Genomic DNA, 20,141 nt, shown 5'->3' with positions numbered 1-20,141 from the left:
TTGTTAGTCTCTAGGGTGCCACAAGTACTCCTTTTCTTTTTGCGAATACAGACTAACATGGCTGCTACTCTGAAACAGTCTTGAAAAAGTGCAGCATGCCAATTTTACCAAGGATTGTGGTGAATTCTCCATCACTGGCAATCTTTAAATCAAGATTGGATGTCTTTCTAAAATATATGTTCTAGGATTTATTTTGGAGAAGTTATATGACCTGTGTTATGCAGTAGGTCAGACGAGATTATCACAGTGATTCCTTCTGGCCTTGGAATCTATGAATCTGTGCTTAATATAGATTGCAGAGCAGTGAAACCTGTTATATTCTCTCCTATCTGCCCCACTTAGGAAGTGGGCAGCTGAATGTTGCAGTAGAAACAGCTTCCAGATAGCCATATAGGTCAGCCTCAGGTAGGTTAACCTGTAATTTAATCTTGAGGTGACAAAACATTGCTTTTTGCATGGGCATTTGGGAGCAGTGGTTAGTCTAAGACCCTGTAAATGCCCATCATTCTAGGCTACATCCACTCCATAGCCATTTTTTTTCCAAAATACTCCAATACTGGCAACCAAAGTGGTCTTCCATTCTTTCCAGGATTTATCTTCAGCTTTTACTCCAGATCTCCAGTTCATTCAGGTGCCGTTAGCAACAATATTACTTTTGCTGAAGAGTTGTCTAATTGGTTGCCATTCACATATAGATGACACCAAAGTACCATAGCATTTCATGATCTCTCTCAGTGGCTTACATTACTTATTATAGTAGCTCCTAGATTAGAAGCCATAGTCGTCATTGTGACCCCATTGTGCCTAGACACTGTACATAGAATCATAGAATATCAGGGTTGGAAGGGACCCCAGAAGGTCATCTAGTCCAACCCCCTGCTCAAAGCAGGACCAAGTCCCAGTTAAATCATCCTAGCCAGGGCTTTGTCAAGCCTGACCTTAAAAACCTCTAAGGAAGGAGATTCTACCACCTCCCTAGGTAACGCATTCCAGTGTTTCACCACCCTCTTAGTGAAAAAGTTTTTCCTAATATCCAATCTAAACCTCCCCCATTGCAACTTGAGACCATTACTCCTCGTTCTGTCATCTGCTACCATTGAGAACAGTCTAGAGCCATCCTCTTTGAAACCCCCTTTCAGGTAGTTGAAAGCAGCTATCAAATCCCCCCTCATTCTTCTCTTCTGCAGACTAAACAATCCCAGCTCCCTCAGCCTCTCCTCATAAGTCATGTGCTCTAGACCCCTAATCATTTTTGTTGCCCTTCGCTGTACTCTTTCCAATTTATCCACATCCTTCTTGTAGTGTGGGGCCCAAAACTGGACACAGTACTCCAGATGAGGCCTCACCAGTGTCGAATAGAGGGGAACGATCACGTCCCTCGATCTGCTCGCTATGCCCCTACTTATACATCCCAAAATGCCATTGGCCTTCTTGGCAACAAGGGCACACTGCTGACTCATATCCAGCTTCTCATCCACTGTCACCCCTAGGTCCTTTTCCGCAGAACTGCTGCCGAGCCATTCGGTCCCTAGTCTGTAGCGGTGCATTGGATTCTTCCATCCTAAGTGCAGGACCCTGCACTTATCCTTATTGAACCTCATTAGATTTCTTTTGGCCCAATCTTCCAATTTGTCTAGGTCCTTCTGTATCCTATCCCTCCCCTCCAGCGTATCTACCACTCCTCCCAGTTTAGTATCATCCGCAAATTTGCTGAGAGTGCAATCCACACCATCCTCCAGATCATTTATGAAGATATTGAACAAAACGGGCCCCAGGACCGACCCCTGGGGCACTCCACTTGACACCGGCTGCCAACTAGACATGGAGCCATTGATCACTACCCGTTGAGCCCGACAATCTAGCCAGCTTTCTACCCACCTTATAGTGCATTCATCCAGCCCATACTTCCTTAACTTGCTGACAAGAATGCTGTGGGAGACCGTGTCAAAAGCTTTGCTAAAGTCAAGAAACAATACATCCACTGCTTTCCCTTCATCCACAGAACCAGTAATCTCATCATAAAAGGCGATTAGATTAGTCAGGCATGACCTTCCCTTGGTGAATCCATGCTGACTGTTCACTTTGACTGTACACTTTCATAGTAGGAGAATAACCCCTGCCCCCAAAAGCTTATACTCTGAACATTTCAGAGGTGTTAAGACCCAGGTCCTGTAGGATTCTGCAGGTAAGAGCTGTCCAAAAAAACAGCTGCCCATCATAATTTTCTGGGATCTGTTGGAAAGGGACATGTACAGCCAATTTACTGCTACAATATGTGTGTTATATAGTACAGTGGTGAGCATGGTATAAACATCTCGGTAGAGTGAGTCAGCAGCACCTCATGATCAACCGTCGTAGAGGCCTCAGAGATCTAGCAGTTTCAGTATAAGTGTAGCTTTTGTCTATTGACCTCAACTATCTATCAGTGCTAAATATTCAGTGTATCAAATAAATATTGAAACCTGTTTTGAAGCAGTCAAAACTTTTAGCAGAGGTCATGCACTACTTAATTGTAATAGCAGACCAACTCTTCTCAAGGATCTCTCCCAAGAAAGAGAGAAAAAAGTATGATTGGTAATGAAATTGTTAGTAGTGAAAGATATCTAAACGGGCTGGACTACATTCAGCAGCAAAAAACTATGTTAATGCAGAGTTAAGGTTGCTTTGTGGTATGTTATCTTCTTGCAGAATGTGGAGTTGAGCAAAACTTCAAACTTCCAAAAATCATGAAATCCACAGTTGAGGTAGCCCATGAAACCTTAACTACGTCCACTCTAAACAGTGCCCCATTAACACACACAGTCTGCCAATCCCACAGTTGTTGAGATATACAAGCTCTTCATCTCTTACAGTCCATTCACTCACTCAGAGGATTTCATCTAACCCAATTAAAGGACAAAAGCAGGGTTCGGGGAAATGGTTGCCCATGCCACATTCTCTTTTCTCTTGGAGCTGGCAGTAGCCAACAGGAATTATTTGCATACATTTCAGAAGCAGGTTGTGTGTTAGGTGTACCTATACTAAAGGAGAGGCAATAGCTGGGCCTTATTGGTAAGTGCGTGGATTACTTTGAGATGTCTGACAGAGCTGTGATTGTGATAGGAGATCTATGTTTTCCACCCTCTTACATGTGAGAAAAGGGAAGAGGTGCATGTATTCCTTCAGGGTGCACTATATGCATCATTTCTGTGCATAATTGTAAAAAGAAAAGGAGTACTTGTGGTACCTTAGAGACTAACAAATTTATTTGAGCATAAGCTTTTGTGAGCTACAGCTCACTTCATCGGATGCATTTGGCGGAAAATACAGTGGGGAGATTTACACACACACACACACACACACACACACACACATGAAACAATGGGTTTTATCATACACACTGTAAGGAGAGTGATCACTTAAGATGAGCCATCACCAGCAGTGGGGGGGAGGGGGAAGGAGGAGAACCTTTCATGGTGACAAGCAAGGTAGGCCATTTCTAGCCTTTAAGAACATCTGAGGAACAGTGGGCGGTGGGGTGGGAGGGAGAAATAACATGGGGAAATAGTTCTACTTTGTGTAATGACTCATCCATTCCCAGTCTCTATTCAAGCCTAAGTTAATTGAATCCAGTTTGCAAATTAATTCCAATTCAGCAGTCTCTCGTTGGAGTCTGTTTTTGAAGTTTTTCTGTTGAAGGATAGCCACCCTCAGGTCTGTAATCGAGTGACCGGAGAGATTGAAGTGTTCTCCGACTGGTTTTTGAATGTTACAATTCTTGATGTCTGATATGTGTCCGTTTATTCTTTTATGTAGAGACTGTCCAGTTTGACCAATGTACATGGCAGAGGGGCATTGCTGGCACATGATGGCATCTATCACATTGGTAGATGCGCAGGTGAACGAGCCTCTGATAGTGTGGCTGATGTGATTAGGCCCTATGATGATGTCCCCTGAATAGATATGTGGACAGAGTTGGCAACAGGCTTTGTTGCAAGGATAGGTTCCTGGGTTAGTGGTTCTGTTGTGTGGTGTGTGGTTGCTGGTGAGTATTTGCTTCAGGTTGGGGGGCTGTCTGTAAGCAAGGACTGGCCCGTCTCCCAAGATCTGTGAGAGTGATGGGTCGTCCTTCAGGATAGGTTGTAGATCCTTGATGATGCGTTGGAGAGGTTTTAGTTGGGGGCTGAAGGGGATGGCTAGTGGCATTCTGTTATTTTCTTTGTTGGGCCTGTCCTGTAGTCGGTGACTTCTGGGTACTCTTCTGGCTCTGCCAATCTTTCTTCACTTCAGCAGGTAGGTATTGTAGTTGTAGGAATGCATGATAGAGATCTTGTAGGTGTTTGTCTCTGTCTGAGGGGTTGGAGCAAATGAGGTTATATCGTAGAGCTTGACTGTAGACAGTGGATCGTGTGGTATGATCTGGATGAAAGCTAGAGGCATGTAGGTAGGAATAGCGGTCAGTAGGTTTCCAATATAGGGTGGTGTTTTTGTGACCATCGCATATTAGCACTGTGGTGTCCAGGAAGTGAATGTCTTGTGTGGACTGGTCCAGGCTGAGGTTGATGGTGGGATGGAAATTGTTGAAATCCTGGTGGAATTCCTCAAGGGCTTCTTTTCCATGGGTTCAGATGATGAAGATGTCATCAGTGTAGCGCAAGTAGAGTAGGGGCATTAGGAGACGAGAGCTGAGGAAGCGTTGTTCTAAGTCAGCCATAAAAATGTTGTCATACTGTGGGGTCATGCGGGTACCCATGGCAGTGCCGCTGATTTGAAGGTATACATTGTCCCCAAATGTGAAATAGTTATGGTTGAGGACAAAGTCACAAAGTTCAGCCACCAGGTTAGCCGTGACGTTATCGGGGATACTGTTCCTGACGGCTTGTAGTCCATCTTTGTGTGGAACGTTGGTGTAGAGGCTTCTACATCCATAGTGGCCAGGATGGTGTTTTTAGGAAGATCACCAATGGATTGTAGTTTCCTCAGGAAGTCAGTGGTGTTTCGAAGATAGCTGGGAGTGCTGGTAACGTAGGGCCTGAGGAGGGAGTCTACATAGCCAGACAATCCTGCTGTCAGGGTGCCAATGCCTGAGATGACGTCCAGGGGCGTCCAGGATTTCCAGGTTTATGGATCTTGGGTAGCAGATAGAATACCTCAGGCTCTGGTTCTAGGGGTGTGTCTGTGTGGATTTGTTCTTGGGGTTTCTCAGGGAGTTTCTTGAGCAAATGCTGTAGTTTCTTTTGGTAACTGGGATCAGAGTGTAATGACTTGTAGAAAGTGGTGTTGGAGAGCTGCCTCTTGTTCATATTCCAACCTATTCATGATGACGATAGCACCTCCTTTGTCAGCCTTTTTGATAATGATGTCAGAGATGTTTCTGAGGCTGTGGATGGCATTGTGTTCTGCACGGCTGAGGTTATGGGGCAAGTGATGCTGCTTTTCCACAATTTCAGCCCGTGGACGTCGGCGGAAGCACTCTATGTAGAAGTCCAGTCTGCTGTTTCGACCTTCAGGAGGAGTCCACCCAGAATCCTTCTTTTTGTAGTGTTGGTAGGAAGGTCTCTGTGGGTTAATATGTTGGTCAGAGGTGTGTTGGAAATATTGAGTCGGAGCTGTCGAAAATAGGGTTCTAGGCCACCATAGAACTGTATCATGTTCATGGGGGTGGAGGGGCAAAAGGAGAGGCCCCGAGATGGGACAGATTCTTCTGCTGGGTAAAGAGTATAGTTGGATAGATTAACAATATTGTTGGGTGGGTTACGGGAACCACTGTTATGGCCCCTTGTGGCATGTAGTAGTTTAGATAGTTTAGTGTCTTTTTTCTTTTGTAGAGAAGCAAAGTGTGTGTTGTAAATGGCTTGTCTAGTTTTTGTAAAGTCCAGCCACGATGAAGTTTGTGTGGAAGGCTGGTTCTTTATGAGAGTATCCAGTTTTGAGAGCTCATTCTTAATCTTTCCTTGTTTGTTGTAGAGGATGTTGATCAGGTGGTTCTGCAGTTTCTTTGAGTGTGTGTGGCACAAGCTGTCAACATAGTCTGTGTGGTATGTAGATTGTAATGGATTTTTTACCTTCAGTCCTTTTGGTATGATGTCCATCTGTTTGCATTTGGAGAGGAAGATGTCTGTCTGTGTCTGTACGAGTTTTTTCATGAAGTTGATAGATTTCCACTCTATACGGCTAAATTCAGTGCCTTGCATAATGACAGGTTTCAGAGTAGCAGCCGTGTTAGTCTTTATTCACAAAAAGAAAAGCAGTACTTGTGGCACCTTAGAGACCAACAAATTTATTAGAGCATAAGCTTTCGTGAGCTACAGCTCACTTCTGACCGCTATTCCTACCTACATGCCTCTAGCTTTCATCCAGATCATACCACACTATCCATTGTCTACAGCCAAGCTCTACGATATAACCGCATTTGCTCCAACCCCTCAGACAGAGACAAACACCTACAAGATCTCTGTCATGCGTTCTTACAACTACAATACCCACCTGCTGAAGTGAAGAAACAGATTGACAGAGCCAGAAGAGTACCCAGAAGTCACCTACTACAGGACAGGCCCAACAAAGAAAATAACAGAACGCCACTAGCCATCCCATTCAGCCCCCAACTAAAACCTCTCCAACGCATCATCAAGGATCTACAACCTATCCTGAAGGACGACCCATCACTCTCACAGATCTTGGGAGACGGGCCAGTCCTTGCTTACAGACAGCCCCCCAACCTGAAGCAAACACTCACCAGCAACCACACAACAGAACCACTAACCCAGGAACCTATCCTTGCAACAAAGCCCGTTGCCAACTCTGTCCACATATCTATTCAGGGGACACCATCATAGGGCCTAATCACATCAGCCACACTATCAGAGGCTCATTCACCTGCGCATCTACCAATGTGATATATGCCAGAAATGTGCCAGCAATGCCCCTCTGTCATGTACATCGGTCAAACTGGACAGTCTCTACATAAAAGAATAAATTGACACAAATCAGACGTCAAGAATTATAACATTCAAAAACCAGTCGGAGAACACTTCAGTCTCTCCGGTCACTCAATTACAGACCTGAGGGTGGCTATCCTTCAACAAAAAAACTTCAAAAACAGACTCCAATGAGAGACTGCTGAATTGGAATTAATTTGCAAACTGGATACAATTAATTTAGGCTTGAATAGAGACTGGGAATGGATGAGTCATTACACAAAATAAAACTATTTCCCCATGTTATTTCTCCCCCCCCACTGTTCCTCAGCTATTCTTGTTAACTGCTGGAAATGGCCTACCTTGCTTGTCACCATGAAAGATTTTCCTCCTTTTCTCCCCCCTCCTGCTAGTGATGGCTCATCTTAAGTGATCACTCTCCTTACACTTTCAGAGTAGCAGCTGTGTTAGTCTGTATTCGCAAAAAGAAAAGGAGTACTTGTGGCACCTTAGAGACTAACAAATTTATTAGAGCATTTTTTTTCCACCAAATGCATCCGATGAAGTGAGCTGTAGCTCATGAAAGCTTATGCTCTAATAAATTAGTTAGTTTCTAAGGTGCCACAAGTACTCCTTTTCTTTTTGCGAATACAGACTAACACGGCTGCTACTCTGAAAGCTGTGCATAATTGTGTAGGTTATGTTGGTGTCCGGACAAAGGGTTTGTATTACAATGCGCATTGTGAACAAGGAGATTAGAGTATGAGAGGATTCTACTGCTTTAATGATCCAATTCTATGAGGAGAAAACATTATGTGGTTAGTACTGCAACTCAGCTCTGTCTTCTAGAGTTTCCTGCAGATTTGTTGGCTTCCAAACGTCTTTGGTCTCCAAGCCTTTGTATTGCCGAGAAGGGGACTTTGGTCCAAAGGTAAACCTCTGACACCTTATTTGCATTGACATTGACATGACCGCTCTCTCTGAAACCAGACTAGCTGATGCAGGATCTCTATGGGAGATGCATTACACCTTTTTCTGGCATGGAAAAAGCAAACGAGACCACCGTGGATACAGGGTGGGTTTTGCAGTCAAAAACTCATGAGAACCAAAGTTGAATGTCCTGTTGTAACATCAGAACATATTATATTATATCATCATATGTATCACTAAATATACTTATTGTATATAGCTTTGCCAATATCTGTATATGTCCCAACACTTTCCTCCATTTCTGAAGAGAAGGACTTATTCTATCAGCAGATTCATAGTGTCATCAGTAAGCTACCATCAGGTAAGCGATCGTCTGTTGGGAGACTTCAAGGTTAGAGTTGGCTCAGATCATGAGTTTTGGCCACTATGCAGTGGGGACCATGGAATGGGGGAAATGAATGATAGTGGGAAAAGACTACTAGAGCTTTGCACCCATCGAGGACTGTGCATTACCTACACCTACTTCCAAGGCATCGTTGGAAGGTCTCATGGAGGCACCCCAGGTGTGGACACTGGTACCAAGTGGGTTTAATTGTCACTCATACAAAACACCTGCAGAATGTTCCCCATACTCAGTTTTCACAGTGCAGACTGAGAATATGTCTACACTACGAAATTAGGTCGATTTTGTAGAAGTCGATTTTTAGAAACTGATTTTATACAGTCGATTATGTATGTCCACACTAAGCGCATTAAGTCAGCGGAGTGCGTCCTCACTACCGTGGCTAGCATCGACTTACATAGCGATGCACTGTGGGTAGCTATTCCACAGTTCCCGCAGTCTCCACTGCCCATTGGAATTCTGGGTTAAGCTCCCAATGCATGATGGGGCAAAAACATTGTTGCAGGTGGTTTTGGGTACATCATCAGCCCCACCCCGTTCCCCCGTGAAACCAATGGCAGATAGTCATTTTACACCTTTTTTTCCTGGGTTACCCATGTAGACACCATACTACGGCAAGCATGGAGCCCGCTCAGCTCACCATCACTGTACGTCTCCTAGGTGCTGCTGACACATGGTTCTGCATTGCTACACAGCAGCAGCTCCTTGCCTTTGTTTCAGATGGTGCAGTAGGACTGATAGCTGTCGTATGTCTCCTGGTGCTCTTGGCAGACCTCGGTGATGTTGATCAGGGGCGCCTGGACAGACATGGCTATTCTCCTCTTAGAGCACCGAATGGGAGCCAGAGACTCCAGGTCATTCTCTTCTTGAAGTTTCGTCTCATGGAGATTCAGTCCTGACTAGAATATCATGCGAGCAGGAGCCTTCTGCGTCAGGCTGCTCTCCCAGCCGGCAGCACCGTGCGGTCATGCCTACCCCTTGCTCCCATGGCTCATGAACCCTGGACAGTAGTAAGGAGCAGTTAAACTATAGGCTGAGCAAGTGCAGAATGGTGGTAGAATGTGCCTTTGGACATTTAAAAGCTCGCTGGCTCTGTTTGCTGACTAGGTCAGATCTCAGTACAATCAATATTCCCATTGTTATTGCTGCTTGCTGTGTGCTCCATAATATCTGTGAGAGTAAGGGGGAGAATTTATGGTGGGGTGGGAGGTTGAGGCAAATCGCCTGGTGTCTGATTTGAGCAGCCAAACACCAGGGTGATTAGAAGAGCACAGCAAGGCGCATTGTGCATCAGAGAGGCTTTGAAAACCAGTTTCATGACTGGCCAGGCTTCGGTGTGACAGTTGTATGTGTTTCTCCTTGATGCAAACCTGCCCCCTTTGTTGATTTTTAATTCCCTGTAAGCCAACCACCCTCCCCGCCTTCGAAATAAAGTAACTATTGTTTTGAAACCATGCATTCTTTCTTTCTTAATTTAAAAAAAAGAGATAAAGGACAAGGTAGCCCAGGTGGGATAGGGGAGGAGGGAGGGACAAGGCCACATTGTTTATTGTAGCCACACTAAAAATCAAACTGTTTGAATGACAGCCTTCTGTTGCTTGGGCCATCCTCTGGAGTTGAGTGGCTGGGTGCCTGGAGCCTCCCCCTCTATGTTCTTCGGCGTCTGGGTGAGGAGGCTATGAAACATGGGGAGGAGCGTAGGTGGTTATACAGTGGATGCAGCGGGGGCCTGTGCTTTTGTTGGCTTTCCTGCAGCTCCAGCAGACGCTACATCATGTCCGTTTGCTCTCCCATTAGCCTCAGCATCGCCTCCTGCCTCCGCTCTTTGCACTCACTTAATTCTTTCCTGGCCTCTGCCACTGAATGCCTCCGTGCATTAAGCTGTGCCCTATCAGTGCGGGAGGACGGCAAGAGCTCGGAAAACATGTCATTGCAAGTGGGGCTTTTTTCGCCTTCTAATCTGCGATAACCTCAGGGATGGAGATGATAGGGGGAGTGTAGAAACATTCTATGCTCTACGATTCTGGGGGGATTGCTTAGTCACCTGTGCTACTGAGTTCGCCACGCTGATCAAACAGGAAATGAAACTCAAAAGTTCCCAGGGCTTTTCCTGTGTACCTGGCTAGTGCATCAGAGTTCAAAGTGCTGTCCAGAGCGGTCATAGTAGAGCACTCTGCGATAGCTCCTGGAGGCCAATACTGTCTATTTGCGTCTGCACTACCCCAAATTCGACCCAGCAAGGTAGATTTTAGTGCTACTCCCTACGTCGGGGAGAAATACAGAAGTTGATTTTAAGAGCCCTTTCGGTCGATGGAACGGAGTTGGTTGTGAGGACACAGTCATTTTTAAATCGACCTAACACAGCTAAATTTGACCTAACCCCGTAGTCTAGACCAGGCCTTACATAGACTAAACATTTGTATGCTGCAAAACAAGATTTTCACTATGGAAATTCCATCATACTAAAGAAAGCTGTTGCCTACACATTCACATCGGCAACGCAAAAGACCAAGGAAAGTGTTGCCAGTGTATTACATATCTCAGGGAAGATATGTCCTCTGTTTATACCTCCCTGAATGCTGATACAGCATGGAATACACTTGGAAGACATATCTATACAGCTTCAACTTTAGCCTGTGATAAAAAAGATGGTACAAGATAAAGATTGGTTTGTGGCATATTCTGAAGAAATGCTCCTAGTCATGGAAGCAAAATGCACAGCATTCCTCCAGCACAACATGAACCCTTCTTCTGATGCATGTATTAACCTCAGACTGGCCAAGGGCACATTGCAACCAGTACAAAGCAATGTGCTTAATCACACATGGCTCTATTTGTGCAAGAAGATACAAATCTTCTGCTTTGAGCAGGAGGGTGGACTAGATGACTTTCTGAAATTTCTTCCAACCCTTATCTTCTATGATTCTGTGAAATGTCCTTGAGAATGGAGGTCTAAGAGATATGTATGATGGCATCAAGAAAGCAATAGGTCCTTAAGCCAGGAAGACTGCTCCACAGGCATCTTCATTGCCTTGGTCATCTGTACCAGATGCATTCCAAAGGAGCTATCATATTGCCTCTATATAAATCTCTGGTACCGCTCACATCTTGAATATTGTGTGTAGATGTAGTCACCCCATCTCAGAAGGAGATATACTGGAATTGGAAAAGATACAGAAAACAGCAACAAAAATGATTAGGGGTATGGAACAGCTTGCATATGAAGAAAGATTAATAAGTCTGGGACTTTTCAGTTTGGAAAAGAAACAACTAAGTGGAGATATGATAGAGGTCTATAAAATCATGATAGGTGTGGAGAAACGAAATAAAGTAGTATTATTTGCTTCTCATTATACAAGAACTGGGGTCATCAAATGAAATTAGTAGGCAGCCGGTTTAAAACAAACAAAAGGAAGTATTTCTTCACACAATGCACAGTCAGCCTATGGAACTCTTTGCTAGAGGATGTTGTGAAGGCCAAGACTATAATAGGGTTCAAAAAAGAGCTAAATAAATTAATGGAAGATAGGTCCATCTATGGCTATTAGCCAGGATGGGCAGAGATAGTGTCCATAGACTCTGTTTGCCAGAAGCTGGGAATGGGTGACAAGGGATGGATCACTTGATGATTACCTGCTCTGTTTATTCTCTCTGAAGCACCTGGCGTTGGCCACTGTCGGAAGATATGATACTGGGCTAGATGGACCTTTGGTCTGACCCAGTATGGCTGTTCTTATGTTCTCCTGTATGGAGAGTCTGAGGATGCTGCGAGGCCACTGAGCCAACCTGGGCTAAGGTTCAAGGAAGTTTGCAAGAGGGATTTTGAAAACTCCCCCAAGCCTTTGCATTGCTTCTGAGGGGTTTGGGAAATAGATTTTGATATTGTTGTTTTAAATTAATTATTACTCAGTGTTCTGTATTAATATGTCTAATAAGGAATCTATTTGACAAAAAACATTTCCTGAATCTTTTTTGGTATCTGTATTGTTAGACATGCTTGCTGATGGATATTTTGAAATAAATTACCAAAATAATTGAAACTGGTATAATTATATTGTTTTTACAAATAAAATATGCATAATTTTAAAATATTGTGCACAGAATTTTTAATGTTTTTGGTGCACAGTTTCCCCAGGAGTAAAGGGTGTGTCAGAATAGTGGAAATGGAAGGCAGAGTAAAGACTGGGGCCTGCAGTTTTTGGTGTATGTTCTGGTAATGGTAAGATGTCTGCTTGTGGGTGGAGGTGTAGAGGCTTTGTACTATTGAGTGGCTTACTTTTCATTTCCTTGTTTTTGTGGGTTTGTTGAAGGAGGGGCAATCGTAACTGCTTCAGAGTTTGTGTATTTACTTTCTATAGTTAGTTTTTTCTCACTGCCTCTTTAGTGTTCTAGAAAAAGGCAAAGCACAGTAGCATTAGAATTGGACTAGAAACATTTCTATTTCCTACAGGAGTTAAGCTGCTTCTAGTTCAGAAGTAAACATTGACTCATACTGATCAGGGTTTTTTATGAAAACCTAATTATCTATTTTTATTTTATTTACTCACTCCCCTGGTGATTATTTCTTAAGGATGCTTTAATTCTTTATACTGCAGTTTTCAAAACTCTGTGCAGATGATGAATCCAGTATCATTTTCTCTCCCCAGGGTCCTGTTGTCCTTGGTGGTGATCAGAAGCCTGAAGATTTGATGAAACAGCAGGGCCGATTAGGTTCCACATCAGTGGTGAATTCCAGAAGGAATAAGGGACTACCACATTCCTCCTCTTCCATCCAGAAGGTCCCTTCTGGAGAGAGACCCTGTGATTTGTCCTCCTGCACCCCTTCCTACTTCATGAACAATGTGGAAAAACAGGTTAGTCTTTAGGAAAAACATGAATGCAGTGTTTATGCAGCAATACAGAGTAATGCAGAAGGAGATTGTCTTTTTAACACATATCAATAGTAAGACTTACTGAAATGAGTTCACAAATCACACAAGATAGTGACAGGTTTCAGAGTAGCAGCAGTGTTAGTCTGTATTCGCAAAAAGAAAAGGAATACTTGTGGCACCTTAGAGACTAACAAATTTATCTGAGCATAAGCTTTTTGTGAGCTACAGCTCACTTCATCGGATGCTTCGCCCTCAGCCAAGCGTATACACCAAATGTCTGAACCTGCGGTTCCTCTCGTACTGAGCCCGATTACTATTGCAACAACACATCATCAGTAGGGTAAAATTAACCTGTCGCACAACAGTCTAACCCCAGCTCACGTTCCCTATTAGTGGTGAACAAACAATTGGAGAATTCTGCTTCACAATGATAGGAAGAGCCGACATCGAAGGATCAAAAAGCGACGTTGCTATGAACGCTTGGCCGCCACAAGCCAGTTATTCCTGTAGTAACTTTTCTGACACCTCCTGCTTAAAACCCAAAAAGTCAGAAGGCTCATGAGGCCCCACTTTCATGGTCTGTATTCATACTGAAAACCAAGATCAAGCGAGCTTTTGCCCTTCTGCTCCATGGGAGGTTTCTGTCCTCCCTGAGCTCGCCTTAGGACACCTGCGTTACAGTTTGACAGGTGTACCACCCCAGTCAAACTCCCCACCTGACACTGTCCCTGGAGCGGGTTGCGCCCGGCATGTGCCGGGCGCTTGGAGCCAGAAGCGAGAGCCCCTTGGGGCTCGCCCCCCCGCCTCATCGGGTAAGCAAAAAAACGATCAGAATAGTGGTATTTCACCGGCGGCCCAGATAGTCAATAACTTAGTCTTATCATACTCTCTGTTCATTAATGGTTTAACTTTTCTTTATAATTCATTTCAGCTTTCATTGTCCTGATGTTAAATAATGATATGTCCTCTGGTGTAGGTAGTCATCAGTATTTTTTTTTTTTTTTTTTTTTGCTTGTGAATAACTTGTTTTGCTTTTTTTCTTTGGCTCTCCTAAAGACCTGTTATGTTTCTTTTATACTCTGTACAAGTCATTACCATTGCTAAAGAGGTTGGATGACCATTTCTAAACTGTATGGAATTTTGAAGTCTTCCTATTTCTCCATTGGTAGCTAACAGAGAGGTAATTAGAATCTCATAATTGTTCTGAAGATATCCATCTCAATCAATTCTTGCTCCTGGGTTTACAGTTCTAAGCCATTGGACTTAGCAGGCATCTCACCTCAGCCTTTGGAGGTTTTCAAGGGTGGTTCCATTGCTTACATGGGGACTTTCTTTGAAACATGAAAATACTCCTATAATAGCCAGCTGAGGCAAGCTGAAAAAATATGCAGTTAGAAACCCCTTAAATCTGCATTTGATAGTTTGGTTACTTTGTGAATCTTCTGTATAGATAAATACATAGGAGGCAGCATACTTACCTCTCAGAGAATTAACATGATCCTCCATATCTAAGCTTGCCAAGCTGTATCAATGAAAGCTGTATTCAGCCAGCCAGTTAGATGTCTTGCTCTTGGAGACTATAGAACCTACTCGGTGTCAAATAAAATTAAAAAGCTGGATGGACTTTCTAAAGGCCTTAGTCTGATTTGAGATAGATGTCCAGCACCACTTGATCTTTAAAGAAACTAATGGTAAATGAATCAGTCACTATGACTTGAAACTTGCCTTGTTGCTTGTTATTACCATCAAGAAAATAATCTGTGTCAGAAACTTGAGCTCATAGTCCTAGAGTAGCTAAAAAGTAGCTTGGTTAGTTTGGGTAGAATCAAATTGTCTTTAACTGAGATTTACAACTAAAAAAGGTAGCTAAAGCAACTTTTGGGTATATTACAAGATTACATATTGACTTCTTGCATAGGCTTTTTCTAGATTAGGATTCAGAGGTATGTTGTGTTAGATGTTGGCTGACGTGTTCTAAAAGGGCAGTGTAGACAAGGCAGTTTACATTTTAATATATGCCAAGCTGGTCAAATTTAAGGTATGCTTCATCTTGACCAGGTTATATGTATTAAAATGTACACTGCCTTGTGTAATTTGAACTGTTGACGTGTTAGCCAACTCTTTTTCTGAAGCACCTCTTAATTCCTAGTCTAGACAAAGCTACAGAGGCCAGAAGCAACAAAGCATGACATGCAATGCTCCAGTAAGAATGGGTTATGAGTGCTTATTGCTCCCAAGTGATCCACTGACGCACACAGTTGAGTGCTTGGCAGGGTAGATTTGATTTAAATCAAATTGATTTAAATCATGATTGAAATCACTAGTCAGGAGGACTTGATTTAATCATGGATTTCTACATAAAAGTGCATTCTTGTTGGTTGTTATAACCTTAATACATATTCTTCACAACTCAGATATATATAGGTTTCATTTTTAGAAGGTGTAAACTATACATTTTTAAAGTGATTTATTTTGAAAACTTTTCAATGAGTTTTACAGGTATATCAGAAAATGAATGATTGTTTAGTTATTTCATTTACCACAGGTAATTGAAGCTTATAGTTTAGCTCCCAATGACTTCATAAATATCTCCAGTTCAACAGGTTAATCATTAATATTTGGAGGATTTTCCTGCCATGCTGTATTAGGAGAACATCACCAGACAGATATTTAAATTGTTTTATTTAACTAAAATAACAATGTTATGTATTCTAGATTTTTTTTCAACTGCAAACATGTAATATTTAAACAAAACAAGCATATGAATTTTTTAATTTAAAGATTCAAGTTTTTTAAAATCAGGATTGTTTTTGTTAAAATTATTAACTAAAATAGTTAAATGAAATATTTAAAAAAAAACAAAAAAAATTAAATTGACTATGTCAGCCAGGTCAATACTTAAAATATTGGCTTCTGCAGCTAATTCAGTCGTCTTCACCTTCATTTTCCTGTTTGTTCATAATCTGGAAAAGAAAAACAAGCTTTCCTTCTTTTTCAGGTCCCAAACGATTTCTCAGTTTGGAGTAAATTAGTCCAAAGGAAGAAAATATTCTTTCTACACCGGCAGCTGTTAAAAGTGAGATTATTACTTCAGCAGTCTCTGAATCCAAGTGCTTAAGTGACTTCCACCAGTTCACTGGTGTGACTTTCTTTAAAACATCATCAGCAAACATATATTTCTTGAATGGTTCACCCTTAGCTCTGAAGTTTATTATAGTTGGCATTATGGAGGGATGATTGCTGGATGTCCATAGCTAACTTCTCTTCTTCAGCAGTTAAGGTTTGACCCTGGTACCGAGTATTGAGAATATTTGCAAGAAAATGAGCAGGAGATGGTGCTTGTCCCATTCGTTTTTTTAAAGCTTGTAATTTAACTCTGTCATTGCATATTTCCCTTTTAAGATATCACTCGGTTCCTTCCAAATTTTAGCAGCATCAGCAATAAAACAGTGATTTCCCTGCATTTTATTCAAGGTTACAGAAATAGGCTTTAGGGTACTCAGCATGTGTTCAGCCTTTCTCTTAAGCCCAAAGTTGAGAACTTGGGCTGTGACAGTGCCATCTATTTTTTCACGATTTTGTTCACAAACTGTCATCAGATTAGGCCAGTTCTTGATACAGTGCTCAAAACAGTCCACTACGGAGTTCCATCGAACGTCCTGTGGGAGAGTGAGCTTGGTTCCTCCCATTTTTTTCAGAGCCTCTGCTGCAAAGTGGTTGTTACAGAAGTATTTTGCAATTTCAACAACATTAGCTTTTATTTCTGGAACACTGAAATCTTTGGCTAGGAGGTGCATCAAATGAGCACTGCAACCGCATGTTATTAGCTTGGGACGCTCTTCACTCTCTCCTAAATTTCTTCTTATCTTGGTTACATTTGCAGCATTCTCTGTGACCAAGCTGCGTACTAGACATTTGAATTTTTTTCCACAGTTTGTTATAGCTTTTACTGCTACTTCTTATAAGTATTCTGCAGTGTGTGTGCATTTCCTGATGTATCAATTGTTTCTGTAAAGAAGACATTCCCTTCTTCTTTTGTCACACAAGCACATACAATAGGAATACTGTGGACACTGCTCCTCCCATCAAGACTCAGGTTAACAATTTTACTCTCTAGACCTTTTGAACACTGCTCACTTTCTCTTTCATACACTTTATCCAGCAATTCACCTGAGACATCTGCTCTGTTAGGTGAACTGTGTCCTGGTCTTAATGACTGAACCATGTTACTAAAGTGTGGGTTCTCAATCATATAGAAAGGAGAGTTTGTTGCATAAACAAACGGGGCAGTTTTTTCATCAGTTACCTCTTTTTTGTAATCTGCTGGTTCTTATCACAAACTTATCTATGGTTGTTTCTGTATGATGGAGATTTATTTTTTTTTGCTACAGGTGGTATACTGTAGCTATGTGACATACATGATGTGACTGAAAAACTATCATTGGCAGATAACTCTGAAACTATAGAAAATGATGGTGATCTTGAATGTGGATAGTCTTCAGAATCCTGTATGTTGAGGATGGATTCTTCTAAACAAAATAAGTCAATACCGTGATTTAATTATTATTACCATACTGCTCATTTAGTATTACTCATTGCATTCGCTGACACTCAGTACTACTTTAAAGGTGAAATTGTAAAATTGCCTATTTCGGCTATTTATTTTTTTCACAACTGCATCTAAAATAATAGTGCCATAGAGTAACAACTATATTTTTTCCTCAAACCTGAGAATTCAAGAATAGTCGTGAAGGAAGACAGGCAGTCCTTAAGAAAGAAGTATGAAATAAAAAAGTTTACCAACCTGAAGATCCTGCATGTTCAGATATGTTCCTTTCATCATCTTCAATGCAGCTTCCTCCTGAGAAGGAACACTTTTCATGATACATCCGATGAAGTGAGCTGTAGCTCACGAAAGCTTATGCTCTAATAAATTTGTTAGTCTCTAAGGTGCCACAAGTACTCCTTTTTCTTTTTTCATGATGTTGTTTCATTCGGGCAACCAGGCCTTGCATTTCTTTGCTGCACTGTTTGCATTTTGCATGCATGCCTGACTTATCCACAGGTAGAGGAACTTCATTAAAATATTCCCAAACTGGGTCTCTTTTACGGCCTGCTGCCATTATAGGTTTTCCCTTTTAGTGAGAGAATGGTATGGTAGATCTCAAATCAATGAAGGCTAAACTCAGAAAGACCTCAGGACTTCTGGAATATGCTGCTCAAACAGTTTCACTTTTGTTTCTACTGCTTGTTCCTCCCTTCTCACATTTATCTCCAGACTTCTCCTTGTCTAGATCTATTCCACCCCCAACAATCTTCTATTCATTGAATGTTTTGAAGCTGTGTACATTTAGAGAGAAGTAAAGGATTGACTCTGTGTACACAAATTTGCAGAGGGACAATAGGGTTGAGGTCTTTTATTTCTCATCACTATTTATTTATTTTATTTATTTATTTAAAAACATTTTTTGTTGTTAACAAGCATGTTATCTTTAGAGAGACAAATCCACAGTTTGAGAACTAAGCATCTCTGATGGTATTTTCTAGACCAAGGGTCTCAAACTCAAATGACCACGAGGGCCACATGAGGACTAGTGCATTGGCCCAAGGGCTGCATCACTGACACTCTTTCCCCCCCCCCCACTTGCTGCCCCCGGCCCCACCCCCACTCCACCACTTCCATGAGGCCCTGCCTCTTCCTTGCCCCCATTCCAACCCCTTCCCCGAAGTGCCCACCCCAGCCCTGCTCCCAGGGGCTGCAGGAGGGGTGCGAGGTGTGGCGGGGGCTCAGGGAAGGGAGTTGAGGTGCAGGAGGTGTGTGGGGTATGGCAGGGGGTTCAGGGCAGGGAATTAGGTGTGGGGTGCAGGGTACCTCGGGGCTCAGGGCAGGGAGTTGGGGGGGTGAGGTGCAGCATGGGGGTGGAGTGCAGGGGGCTCCGAGCAGGGGTTGGGGTGCAGGAGGGATTGGGGTGCGGCATGCAGGAGGGGCTCGGGGTCCAGGCTCCAGCCCAGTGCCACTTACCTAGAGCGGCTCCGGGGTGGCAGCAATGCACACGGGCCAAGGCAGGCTCGCTGCCTGCCTGCCCTGGTGCTGCGCCGGGCTGCTCTACTCCGCTCCGCTCCAGGAAGCAGCCAGAACCACTTCCCAGGAGGGGAGGGCACACGGCTCTATGTGCTGTTCTTGCCGCTCCTCCAGGTACCTCCCCTGAAGCTCCCATTGGCCACGGTTCCCCATTCCCGGTCAATGGGAGCTGCAGAGGGTGGTGCCTGGAAGCAAGAGTAACGCACGTAGCCCTCTGCCTGCACCCCCCCCCCCACTCCCAGGGACGCAGGGCAAGGTTCCTGCTGCTTCAGGGAGCAGCGCGGGGCTCGCAGCACATGGGGTAGGCAGAGGGGCACGTGGGGGGGGGCACGGGGACCTTGGTGGGCCACATGAAAGAATTCCATGGGCCGTGTGTTTGAGACCCCTGTTCTAGACTGAGCACTGAGTCCCATTGGGTAGATAGAAAGATTAACCTAAATAATCTATACAGAAGCCCCTGGAACCCCATAAGGTTGGGTCCCTAATCCATGAACTATTGGAACTCATTTACAAAACTTTTCTTAAACATTACATGAATATATTGTCTCATACTATAGAATTAGAATTTATAATTCTTATTCCATGATGAGATGTATCTGAGCTATAATGTATCTTTAGATAGGTTTTTTCCTCAAAAAGTGTTTTATAAAAAAAAATATGATCTAAATAAAAAGCAGCTTTAAAAAAAAATTAAAAATCATTGATTTTTATGCACCATGGTGCCTAGTCAGATGCATTACAGAAGTTAAGTATATTGCATCAAAATTTACCTTTAATCAGCCAAACTTGTAAACTTGTTTAAAAAAAAAATCAGGTTAGTTTGACAGGATCTATTTTTCATAAATCCATTGATGGGCATTAATTACATCACCTTCCTTTAATTCTTTAAGAATTGAGTCCTTAAATTCACCCTGTTCCATAGTGTGATTTGGTGGTCTATAGCAAACACCAACTAATAC

General features: G+C 42.8%; 1 protein-coding gene across 10 annotated transcripts in view; it reads left to right on the top strand.

Annotated features, from left to right (window-relative positions):
* LOC119851537 (KAT8 regulatory NSL complex subunit 1-like) overlaps window positions 1-20,141 on the top strand; it is a 153,253-nt gene that overhangs the window by 64,896 nt on the left and 68,216 nt on the right. For all 10 annotated transcript variants that reach the window (XM_038391547.2, XM_038391546.2, XM_043509824.1 and 7 more), the window contains one exon: window positions 12,876-13,082. In XM_038391547.2, the coding sequence (XP_038247475.1) occupies window positions 12,876-13,082 (207 nt within the window). The remainder of the gene's footprint in view (window positions 1-12,875; window positions 13,083-20,141) is intronic.

Source organism: Dermochelys coriacea, chromosome 2, assembly GCF_009764565.3.
Source record: "Dermochelys coriacea isolate rDerCor1 chromosome 2, rDerCor1.pri.v4, whole genome shotgun sequence".
Lineage (NCBI taxonomy): Eukaryota > Metazoa > Chordata > Testudines > Dermochelyidae > Dermochelys > Dermochelys coriacea.
This window is presented reverse-complemented; position numbering and strand designations above follow the sequence as displayed.